This window comes from Rhincodon typus, chromosome 24 (assembly GCF_021869965.1).
Source record: "Rhincodon typus isolate 14 chromosome 24, sRhiTyp1.1, whole genome shotgun sequence".
Taxonomy (NCBI): domain Eukaryota; kingdom Metazoa; phylum Chordata; class Chondrichthyes; order Orectolobiformes; family Rhincodontidae; genus Rhincodon; species Rhincodon typus.
In genome coordinates, this window is record NC_063355.1 from 9,993,613 (window position 1) to 10,006,215 (window position 12,603).

Consider the following 12,603-nt stretch of genomic DNA (forward strand, 5'->3'; position numbering starts at 1 on the left):
ACCTTGTTATCTCAGATTCTCCAGCATCTACAGTTCCTACTATCTCTGAAACAACATTAAATATCCATAGTGAACATCGTTCATGAAACTTCAAGTTACACCAACCAAAAGCATTTTGAAGATGCACTTGCCAGAATAAATTAACACGTTATGGTAGAAATTGAAAAAATTATTCAAAAGGAAATAACTTTCACTTAATTTGCACATATTCAATTCCCCTCCTTGGCTCAGTAACATAACAATAAATTATCTAGCCCAACACTGAAAAGATACATTTGCTGGGAACACTTGGAGACCATTTTCCAGAAGAAATGTTGCTGATTCAATTAAAATCCTCTTGCCGATTTCACTCTTTCAGCTGAAGAAAAACACATTTAAACCCTCACCAACTTCCTCAGCATCACTGCTATTGTTGTCTTCAGCCCTTAGTTACTTAAGTGGTCATTGATTCTGACCAACCTATTCATTTAGCATTGTATTAAATGATATGCGTCTGCACTTTCTACGATCACATGATAAAATCCCAGTTAAATGGATGGTTTGATCATTTGTTTACTTCACATGTGAAGTAAATGAATGATTTTTCATTCACTTCTTATGTGCAGGAACATTAAGGTTACCCATTTACATGTAGTCATAGACAACAAGGTGCAGGGCTGGATGAACACAGCAGGCCAAGCAGCATCATAGGAGCAGAGAGGCTGACGTTTCGGGCCTAGACCCTTCATCAGAAAAGGGGGAGGGGAAGGGGGTTTTGAAATAAATAGGGAGAGAGTGGGAGGCGGATAGAAGAGGGATAGAGGAGAGGATAGGTGGAGAGGAAACAAACAGGTCGAAGAGGCGGGGATGGGGCCAGGAAAGGTGAGTGTAGGTAGGGAGTTAGGAAGGGGATAGGTCAGTCCAGGGAGGACGGACAGGTCAAGGGGGCGGGATGAGGTTGGTCGGTAGGAGATGGAGGTGCGGCTTGGGGTGGGAGGAGGGGATAGGTGGGAGGAAGAACAGGTTAGGTAGTCAAGTGTTGTAAGGTTAACTGTGGATTATTGACTGTTCTTCTTTCCGCTGAATCTGTCCTGGGCTGGTGTTACAAGAAAATTCCTAAACAGCAAAACCCAAATGTGAGAGACCTGTAATACTTGAATATAGAATAGAATAGAAATCTATTACCAGATGTATTTTTACATGAAAAATACAGTGAAAAGTTTTATAAGTCGCCCCACGATGGCACCCACATCAATGACTGAAGACAAACGTTAATAATGTAAAAGAGTAAAATGAAGATAAAGTCAATCACAGTTCAGTTAAAGGCTCCCAAGCTCAGGGAAAGCCAATTGAGGAACAATGGAATACCCTGAAGATGCAGCCAGGATGAGACCGCCACTCCGACCCACTTGGAACACTCTTCCGGAAGCCTCTGCTGAAGAAGACAGCCACAGTGGGCTGACCCTGCCACTCCCAGACAAGACTACCCGCCAGGCCGCTGGAACACCTGGAAGACGAAGATGAAGAAGACCTTCACGCTGAGGAAGAGACCGCCACACTGTGCCAAGACCGCCACCCCTCCTCCTTCAGGCACCCAGGAGGCCCCAGCCGCGGGCCTGGAGACTTGGCCTAGCCTGCGAGTCTGGGCTGGGGGAGTCAGCCTGACACCTCCATCCTTGTTCCTCAGCAACCAACTCAACTAGTGAAGAAGTAGTCAGTGATTACCATGGAAATACATCCTCTGTTGTAGTAACCTAAACTTGGTGCAGCACTATGTTCCTTGCCATGTTAAGATGGGATATTTAAGCCACAAAGACTGCAGTGCAGAGGGCCAACTGCAAATGATCCTCAGGTCATAAAATCAGCTCGGGTTAATAGGGTGTCATTGTGGCTTCTGTACTCCATTAGCTGAACAAAAGCTCTTGACCAATTCTTTTCAAAGCCTGAAGAATGGACGATCTATTGGACATTTCAGAAAGAGCATGTGAAACACATAGCAGAAGAATCTGAATTCTGTAACGAATCAAAGGTTTCAATAACATATATTGCAAATTACCTTTATGCATACTTCCCACTTCTCCCACACGTGTGAAAGCTTGTTATCTTAATGTCACTTATTGACAGAAACCATAGCATTCTTCCACCCTCTACTGTCAGTTATTTACGGAAAGCTCTACTAGTAACTGTATGCAACCATCTACAAATGTTTTCAATGAGGAACTTAGGATCAAGTTCCAAGGACAAGACAGGACAGCACTAAGGTTGAAAGGAGTAAGAGAGAAAATGAGGAAAATCAAGCTCTTTTATTGAAATTACTTGTTTCATTAAGATGATGCCGCAACATGTCAACTTGCACTTCTTGTATCTTTCTCCAGCTTTAATGGGGAGGGTAAACATTGGCAGGGAAAATTAAATTCGACAAAGCTAATGGAAAATCCAAACAAAAAATTCAAACGTCTTTAATAACAACATAAAAATATATTGCTACTCTTTAAGATTCATCCTCTCATCTCCTGTTTCAAAGTCAAAGTTCTAGCCCATGCCACAATCAGGCTTGGGGAAGGTGCCATATTCTGGTAAATGAAGAAACCTCAGAACATGAACAAACAGGAGCAGCTGCAAATAGCTTCACCTTTATCTCTGTTACAAACTGTTACAAACTGCATTCCACCTAAATCACTCCAAAGAACAGAAAAAAAAAGTTGCAGCAATTTTGAAAGCATTAAAGGCACATTTTGAACCTGACATATAAGCAGCATATGTTCAACATCACAGCTCAAGGTAAAACAGAACATATTGATAGATATGTGACTGCATTAAGACAGCTCACAGATCCCGTGCATTCAGACACCCGAAAATGATCTAATCAAAGTTGGAGTTATCTTCAGCACATGAGATTCTATGCTAACAATGCAACTGCTAAGGGAAAAACAATTTTTTTTAATATCCATTCACGGGATGAGGGCATCACTGGCCAGCATCATTCATTGCCCATCCCTAATTGCCCAGAGGGCAGTTAAGAGTCAACCACATCGCTCTGGGTCTGGAGTCACATGTAGGCCAGACCAGGTAAGGATGGCAGCTTCCTTCCCTAAAGGACATTAGTGAACCGGATGGGTTTTTCCGACGATGGATTCATGGTCGTCATTAGACTCTTAATTCCAGAAATTTTTTTATTGAATTCAAATTCCACCATCTGCCAAGGTGGGATTCAAACCCCAGGTTCCCAGAACGTTATCTTTGTCTCTGGATTAACAGTCCAGCGATAATACCACTGGACCATCAACTCCCCTAGGCCATCTCACTCTCAAAGAAGTTATAAACATGTGCAGAAGCTTGTAAATCAACAGCTAGACCATGTATATGGGAGAACAGACAAGTATGTCCAGAATACCCAGATCTGTGCCCTATTTGGATAAGCGGCTCAGACATATTCATTATGTTGCAAAGCTGCCTAGACCTTTCTAGTGCAGCAACCTGGAGGAAAGCAGTAAGCATCCACAGAAGGACCAGCAGAAAGATCAAGGTAAAGTTGCATCTATATAGCAGAGGTAATCAAATAAAACTAAAGAAAACACGTTCAGCATGGGGAAATGAGTGTTTTAACTGCAAAAAGCTAAACCTCTATGAATGCAGGTGTTTAGCTAAGAAGGAGACAAATAAGCCTACGAATCTTATAGGTATAAATGCCACAGTAATGTCAGATGACAATTCTGACAAATCAAGGGTCGGTATGAGACAGTTCAGTGGAAGTCTATACAGCAGAACGAGAGAGTCAACTGAAGAGGAAATACTGGATAGACACTGGTGCTTTCCTGTAACATTGGGAGCTTTGTAGACCTCTCTAAAATTATACTAATTGGTGATTGTAGTGATTGTAATGAGGTCAGCCATGTGGACCTCATTAGAATATGAGTTCCCTGATTCGGGCTGTTCACTTGGTCCAATCAGGGAGCCCTGGCTGACAGATAAGAACAGGAGTATCAGAGGCTCTGCTCACTCTGAGAGAGCAGGATCAGTGTCAAGGACTTTCCACGTGTAAATAATGGGAGACTTGGTGATGAGATACCGGCCTCTGATGGAGCTATTTCAGCGGTGACGAGAGAAGAAATTTGTTTGTGACAGTCTCTTTGAACTGGGGTAGGCATTTCTGGCATCATGCTGTTATTTGGGAAACTTGACTCATTTGAACCTGCTGTCAAAGACTGGGCCCAGTATGTGGAAAGAATGTTTTTTTTCCCAGGCAAATAACATTGGGGCAGATGAAAAGCAATGAGTAACATGCACCTTTTTTAGGTTATTAGAAGCCTAACTTTCCTTGAAGCACCAGATACTAAAACCTTTCAAGATTGATGGATTTAGTTAAGGAATATTCAGGCCTGGAGCCTGAAGTGTGTTGGAACACTGTCCAGGAAGACAAGTAGCAAATGCAGATGCATTGAGCAACCTCCCACTGGTGGATTCACCACCGGAAGAGCCCATAATAGTTTAAAACTGTCTGGATACGCTGTCAGTCACAGCTGACAATATCAGACCTAGAACATAGGAAGATCTAGTCCTGGCAAAACTGAAACAGCTGATGGGTGATGTGGGAAACCAAAGGGCCATCACAGCCAGAAATGAAACCTTTATTGACCCAGAGAGACCAGATTACGGTAGAGTGAGGCATAATATTGTGGGGAGGAAGAGCAATTGTCCCGAGCAAAGGTCGCTGCCTGATACTGGCTTAACTCCTCCAGGGTCATCCAGGGGATTCCAAAATGAAGATGTTTGAGAGAAGTTAGGCCTGGTGGCCAGGACTGGATACAGACATGGCTGCTTTGGTGGGGCAGTGTCCAGAGTGCCCATGAGGATAGAAGTTGCTGCTAGCAGCTGCCCCACATTCATGGGAATGGCTGGGTAATCCTTGGACCCGGTTATAAATGGACTATGCCGGTCCTTTCCCTTCATCATTGTGGACACTCACACAAAGTAGTTGGACATGCATAGAATTCATTCATCAAACACGGGGCCGACAATAGAAAAGCAGTGTGCATCTTCTTGCAATACACAGACTCCCGGAAGAGTATTGGCCATTGTTTGCCACCAGGGAATTTGAGCATTTCCTAATATGGTATTCATCATATAAGGACACCTTCATACCATCCATCATCCAATGGTCTGACAGCAAGAGCAGCCCAAACTTTGATGATAGACTTAAAGAAACAGCCTAGAGCTTCACTAGATACCAAACTGCCTTGGTTCCTGTTTGATTACTGGATCACCCTTCATGCAACTACAGGGATAGCTCCAGTAGAACAAAAACAGTAATTGTTGGAAAAGCTCAGCACGTCTAGCAGCATCTGTGGAGAAAAATCAGAGTCGATGTTTCATTCTTCAGTGTATTTTTGATTAGGGATAACATTTTGGATGTACTTGGGGAGAATATTCCTGAGAGATCACCCAGTGAAGTTATATGGGTGGAACTGAGAAATAAGAAAGTGATTACCTTGTTGGGATTGTTATTGTATACCTTCCCAGTAGTCAGCAGGAAATTGAAAAACAAATTTGTAAGGAGATCTCAGTTATCTGTAAGAATAATAAGGTGGTTATGGTAGGGGATTTTAACTTTCCAAACATAGACTGGGACTGTCATAGTGTTAAGGGCTTGGATGGGGAGGAATTTAAGTGTGTACAAGAAAATTTTCTTATTGAATATGTGGATATACCTACTAGAGGAGCACTTCTCTTGGGAAATAAGGCAGGGGAAGCAACTGAGGTGTCAGTGGGGGAGCACTTTGGGGCAAGTGACAATAATTCTGTTAGTTTTAAAATAGTAATCGAAAAGGATTAAACTGATCAGAAAGTTAACATTTTAAATTGGAGTAAGGCCAATTTTGACAGTATTAGACAGGAACTTTCAAAAATTGATTGGGAGAGGCAGTTTGTGGGTAAACGGATGGCTGGGAAGTGGGAGACCTTCAGAAATGAGAATGAGAGTTCAGAGACAGCATGATCCTGTTTGAGTGAAGGACAAGGCTGGTTGATTTGGGAAATGCTGGATGACTATAGAAATTGAGTCTGTAGTCAAGAAAAAGCTTATGTCAGGTATAGACAGCCAGGATTGTGTGAATCCCTACAGTATAAGGTCAATAGGAGTATACTTAAGAGGGAAATCAGGAGGGCACAAAGGGGATTTGAAATAGCTTTGGCAAATCATAGAATCCCTACAGTGTGGAAGCAGGCCATTTGGCCCATAGAGTCCACGCTGATTGTCTGAAGAGCATCCTGCCCACCCGCCCTATCTCTGCACTCCTCATAGACAATCCACCCAGCCTGCACATCCCTGGACAGTATGAGCAATTTAGCACGGCCAAACCATCTACCCTGCACATCTTTGAACTGTGGGAGGAAACCAGAGCACCCAGATGAAATCCATGCAGACACAGGGAGAACATGCAAACCCCACACAGACAGTTGCCCGAGGAGGGTGGAATCGAACCTGGGTCCCTGATGCTGTGAGGCAGCCGTGCTAACTACTGAATGACCACGCTGCCCTATATAGAGTTAAGGAGAATCCAAAGAGATTCTAAGTATATTACGAGCAAAAGAGTAACTAGGGAGAGAATAGGGCCCCTTAAAGATCAACGTGGCCATCTATGTGTTGAAACACAGGAGATGGCTGAGATACTTAACGAATATTTTGTTAGTATTTACTGTGGAGAAGAACATGGAAGCTAATGAACTTGGGGAAATAAATAGTGCTGAATTGAAAAGAGTTCATATCATGGAAGAGGTGGTGCTAGAGGTCTTAAAATGCATAAAGGTAGATAAATCCCCAGGACCTGATCAGATGTTTCCCAGAACTCTGTGCGAAGCTAGGGAAGAGATTGCTGGGTCCCTTGCTGAGATATTTGTATCATCAACAGCCATGAGTGAGGTGCCAGAAGACTGGGGGTTGGCTAATGTGGCGCCATTATTTAAGAAAGGCTGTAAGGAAAAGCCAGGGAGCTGTAGGTCACTGGTGGGTAAGTTGTTGGAGAGGATGCTGAGGGACAGGATTTACAAATATTTGGAAAGGACTGATTAGGGCTATTCAACATGGCATTGTGCATGGGAAATCGTGTCTCACTAATTTAAGGGAGTTTTTTTGAAGAAATGACAAAGAAGACTGAAGGCAGAGCTAAAAACAGAAGTTACTAGAAAAGCTCAGCAGGTCTGGCAGCATCTGTGAACAAAAATCAATTAAAGTTTTGGGTCTGGTAACCCTTCCTCAGAACTGATGGTAGCTGGGAAAACGTTGGTTTATATGCAGAAGATAGGGTGGGTGGTAGTAAGGAGTAAACAACAGGTGGGGATAGAGCCCAAAGAGCGAGAGGAGCAGTTAGACAGACAAAGGAGTTGATAGCAATCTGGCCAAGAGGGTGAATAGCTATTAATGGGGACTGTTAATGGCTAACAACAGGTAGTGTGCAATGCCAGGCTATGTGATAACCAGGCCTGGTATGCTGGGTAGGGAGACTTTGGGCCCCAAAATGATTGATTTTGATATTGAACCTGGAGGACTACAGAGTCCCCAAGTGGAAAATGAGGCACTGTTTTCCAACTTGTGCTGAGCTTCGCTGGAACATCACAGCAAACCTGGGACAGAGATGTTGGTCAGGGAACAGGGTGGTGTGCTAAAGTGGCAGGCAACTGGAAGCTCAGTCTTTCTTGTGGGCAGAACATAGATGTTCTGTGAAGTGGTCACTCAGTCTACACTTTGTTTCCCCAATGTAGGAGGAGACCACACTGTGAGCAGCAAATGCAGTAGACTAGATTGTGTGAAGTGCAGGTGAAGAAGGTATGTTTGGGCCCCTGGATGGTGGGGAAGGAGGAAGTGAACATACAGGTGTTACACCTTTGCCAATTGCAGGGGAAGGTGCCATACGGCTGTAGGGAGGTTTTGGGGGTGAAGGAAAAGTGGACCAGGGTGTCCCAGAGGTAATGGTCCCTGTGGAAGCTGGACAAGGGAGGGGAGGGGCATATGTGTCTGGTGGTTGCATCTTGCTGGAGGTGGTGGAAATGACATCTGATGATCTTCTGGATGTGGATGCTGGTGCGATGGTCGATAAGGACAAGGGGAACTCTATTGCTGTTGCAGAACAGAAGAGGGGGCTGAGGGCGGAAGTGCAGGAGATGGGTTGGACCTGGACGAGGGCCCTGTCGACAACGATGCTGGGGAATCCTTGGTTGAGGAAGAAGGTAGATGTTTTGGAGGCTCCCTTGTCGAAGTTGGTCTCATTGGAACATATTTGACGGAAACGGAGGAAACGAGAGGATGGGATGGAGTCTTCACAGGAAGCAGGATGTGATGATGTATAGTCCATGTAGCTGCGGGAGTCAGTGGGTTTATAGTGGATATTAGTGGCCAGTCTATCCCCAGAAATGGGAACAGATGTTGAGGAAGGAAAGAGGAGTCAGAGACCAGGTAAATGTGAGGGCAGAGTGGAAATTGGAAGTGAAATTGATGAACTTTTCCAATTCCAGATGAGAGAGGGAAGCAGCACTGATGATATTCTCGTCATTGGAGATAGAGTTGTGGGCAGGGGGCCAGACTAAGACTGGAACAAGGAATATTCCACACCCCACGAAGAGACAGGCATAACTGGGGCCCATGTGGGTTCCCATGGCCACTCCTCTGACAGGAGGAAAATGAGAGGAGTTAAAAGAGAAGTTGCTGAGAGTGAGGACGAGCTCGGCCAAGCGGAGGAGGTTGATGGTGGGTGGGGACGGTTCAGGCCTCTGCTCCAGGAAAAAGCGGACAGCCCTAAGACCCTCCTGGTGGGGGATGGACGTATAAAGGGATTGCACATCCATGGTAAAGACAAGGCGGTTGGAGGCCGCGAACTGGTAATTCCAAAACGAAAGTGTCAGAGGAATCACAGATGTATGTGGGCAGGGACTGGGCCAGGGGAGAGAAGACTGAGTTAATGTGGAATTGCTGCAGTGCTCCAGCGAGCTCAGTGCAAGCTGGAAGAACAACACCTCATTTTCCACTTAGGGACTTTGCAGTCCTCAGGGCTCAATAATTTTAGGGCCTGAACTCTCCCATGTCCCAGCCCCTACCCCACACATCAGGCTTTGTTATCACATAGCCTACCACTACACACCCCCTGTTGTTAGTCACTAACAGTCCCCATTAACAAGTATTCACCTTCCCAGCCAGATCATTATCAACTCCTTTGTCTGTCCAACTGCTCTTCTCTCTCTTTGGGATCTATCCCCACCTATCGTTTACTCCTTACCCCTCCCCCACATTATCTTCTGCATATAAAGCGACATTTTCCTAGCTACCATCAGTTCTAAGGAAGGGTCACCGAACCTGAAAGATTACCTGTGATCTTTCTTCACAGATGCTGCCAGAGCTTTCCCAGCAAATTCTGTTTTTGTTCCTAATTCACTTAACGTTGAGCCGCAGGTAGACAGGGTGGTGAAGAAGGCATTTGATACGCTTGCCTTCATCGGTCAGAACATTGAGTAGAACAGTTGGGCGTCATGTTGCAGCTGTTCAGGACATTGGTGAGGCCGTTCTTAGAATACAGCACATAATTCTGGTTGCCCTTTTATTGGGAAGATGTTGTTAAACTTGAGAGGGTGCAGAAAAGATTTACAAGGATCTTGCCGGGACTGGAGTATTTGAGTTTAGGGGAGAGGATGAATAGACTGGGGCTTCTTTCCTTGGAGCGTCAGAGGGGTGACCTTATAGAGGTTTATGAAATCATGAGGGGCATGGATAGGGTGAATAGCCAAGATCTTTTGAGTTGGGGAGCCCAAAACTAGACAGCATAGGTTTAAGGCGAGAGGGGAAAGATTTAGAATGGGCCTAAGGGGCAACTTTTTCATGCGGAGGGTGGTGCATGTATGGAATGAGCTGCCAGAGGAGGTGGTGGAGGCTGGTACAATTACAACATTTAAAAGGCATTTGGATGGGTATATGAATAGGAAGGGTTTAGAGGGATATGGGCCAAATGCTGGCAAATGGGACTAGATTAATTTAAGATTTCTGGTCAGCATGGACAAGTTGGATTGAAGGGTCTGTTTCCATGCTGTATTAAAGTCAATACTGCAGATGCTGGAAATCTGAAACTAATACCGAAAATACTGAAGAAACTCAGTAGGTCTGGCAGCATCTGAAGAGAGAAACAGTTAATATGTCAAGTGTTATGACTCTTCAGCTTCTTTAAATCAGATTTAAACTCTGCAGTTTTGCCACATCCAATGATGAATGATGGTAGGCCACTAAGCAACTCACTGATGGAGGAAGCTCCACAAATACCCCCATCCTCAATGACTGGGGAGCCCAGGACACCAGTGCAAAAGATAAGGCATAAACATGTGCAATGCTCTACAACCAGACGCATTAATTGGATGACAACTCTTGGCCTCCTCCACCGGTCCCCAGAATCACAGATACCAAAATTTAACAAATTCATTTCACATCACATGATATCATGAAATGTCTGCAGTCACTGGATAATACAAAGGCAATGGACCCTAACAACATGCCAGCAATAGCACTGAAGACTTATGATTCAGAACTTGAAACACCCCTAGCCAAGATGTTCCAGTACAGCTACAACACAGCATCTGCCGGATAACGTGGAAACTTGCCCAGGTTTGTCCTGGATACAAAAAGCAGAACAAATTCCATCTCGGTCACTTATCACCCCATCAGTCTACTGTCAATCATCAATAGAGTAATGAAGGGATCATCAACAGTGCTATCAAGCAGCACTTGCTGAATAATAGCCTCCCCACCAACACTCAATTTAGATTCTGCCAGGACTATTCAGCTTTTGACCTCATTACAGCCTTGGTCCAAATGTGGACAACAGTGGGCAGGGACCTAAACTTAGGGCCTAAACTCTCCCATGTCCCAGCCCCCTACCCCACACACCAGGCCTTGTTACCACATAGCCTGCCATTACACACCCCCTGTTGTTAGTCACTAACAGGCCCCATTTAACAACTATTCACCCTCCCAGCCTCATCGTTATCAACTCTTTCTCCGTCAAACTGCTCTCCTCTCTGTTTAGGCTCTATCCTATCGTTTACTCCCTATCCCAAACCCCTCCCTTTCTTCTGCATATAAAGTGACGTTTTCCCAGCCACTGTCAGTTCTAAGGAAGGGTCACCGGACCCGAAACGTTGACTCTGATTTTTTCTTGACAGGTGGCAAGTAGCCTTGGTGCCACAAGTGTCAGGCAATGGCCATCTCTAAGAGAATCTAACCATTACTCTTTGACATGCAATGGTGTTACCATTGCTCAATCCCCACCCTCAACAGTTAATGGGTCACAATTGACTAGAAACTGAACCGGACTAGTCACATAAAAACTGGCTACAACAGGTCAGCGGTAAAAAAGATCCTGCAGCAAATAACTCACCTCCTGACTCCCCAAAGCCTGTCCATCATCTACAAGGCACAAGTCAGGAGTGTGCTGGAACACTCCCCACTCGCCTGGATGAGTGCAGCCCCAACAACACTCAAGAAGATGGACACCATCCAGGACAAGGTAGCCCATTTGATTGGCACCACATCCTCAAATATTCCTCCACCACTAATGCACAGTAGTCATAGAGTGCCACCATCTGCAAGATGCACTACAGAAATTCACTTAGGCTCCTTGGACAGTGCCTTATAAACCTATGACCAATACTATCTAGAAGAACAGTGGAGCAAGCGTATGGGTCCACCTTACAGAAGGAATGCTGTCTTGATGAAAACGCCATCCTTCCAAAGTGCCATTTAAAGGGACTCTACTAGCTCAGATGGGCATTCAAGAGTTTGTGGCACTTATCAACTAACAGGACTTATCCACATCAATTCCACCCAAAATAGGTGAACAAATCATCTATCTTATTGCAAGATGGCTGCTTCAATTGCCTTAACAATAACTGAATTTACAAAATAAATTAATGCATGAGATTTTCTATATATACTCAGGGTATGGGTATAACCAATATTGATAAAGGCACGTTACTAGTCTTTTCTGAGACACTAGAAAAGGATAATGGGTCTCTGCTCCTTAAACCAATTGATACTCGAGATGTTACACTCAGTGGTGTTAATTAAGGAATTCCAGGTTACTGAACCAGTGAAAATGAAGGACTATTGTTACATATCTAAGTTTGCTAAGTGTCTGACTTTGGAGGGGATCTTGAAGGATAGGATGTTCCCAGGGCATTCCAGGTTGTGTGTTTGTGGTTGAGATCACAAGGGGCCGAAGTCATCTCGATCAATATTAGCACTGCTAAGTGAAATAACACCACAGAGATTGGTATCCTGTCACTCATCATCCTTTATTTGCACGTGGAGAGTACTTGACACTGATCCAGCTCCCTCAGAGTGCTCCTGTTTATATCTATCAGCCAGGGCTCCCTGATTGGGGCTGTTAAGCTGGTCCAATCAGGGAACTCATATACTGAGGTCCCACCTGGTTGACCTTGTTACAGTCTATAAACTGAGATTCATGCCACCGTACAAATCCACAAGAATTGTTAAAGAAGATACTGCATTTGAAACACATTTGAACTCTTCAGAAACAGATACAGCATAGTACAATGGCAGAAAGTAACTTTCTGACTTGTAACAATCGTGGA

At 44.5% G+C, this 12,603-nt stretch overlaps 1 protein-coding gene across 2 annotated transcripts in view; it reads right to left on the reverse strand.

The window, feature by feature from the left end:
* The window catches only part of LOC109924708 (solute carrier family 2, facilitated glucose transporter member 11-like), a 45,391-nt gene extending 44,725 nt beyond the window's left edge, over positions 1-666 (reverse strand). Inside the window, exon 1 of one of the 2 annotated variants that reach the window (XM_048611334.1) lies at positions 621-666. In XM_048611334.1, coding sequence (XP_048467291.1) covers positions 621-638 — 18 coding nt within the window. In that variant the 5' untranslated portion in view covers positions 639-666. Of the gene's footprint in view, positions 1-386; positions 500-620 lie in introns of those variants that run through there. The other variant, XM_048611335.1, reaches the window with a different exon arrangement.
* Between the last annotated feature and the right edge of the window lie 11,937 nt (positions 667-12,603).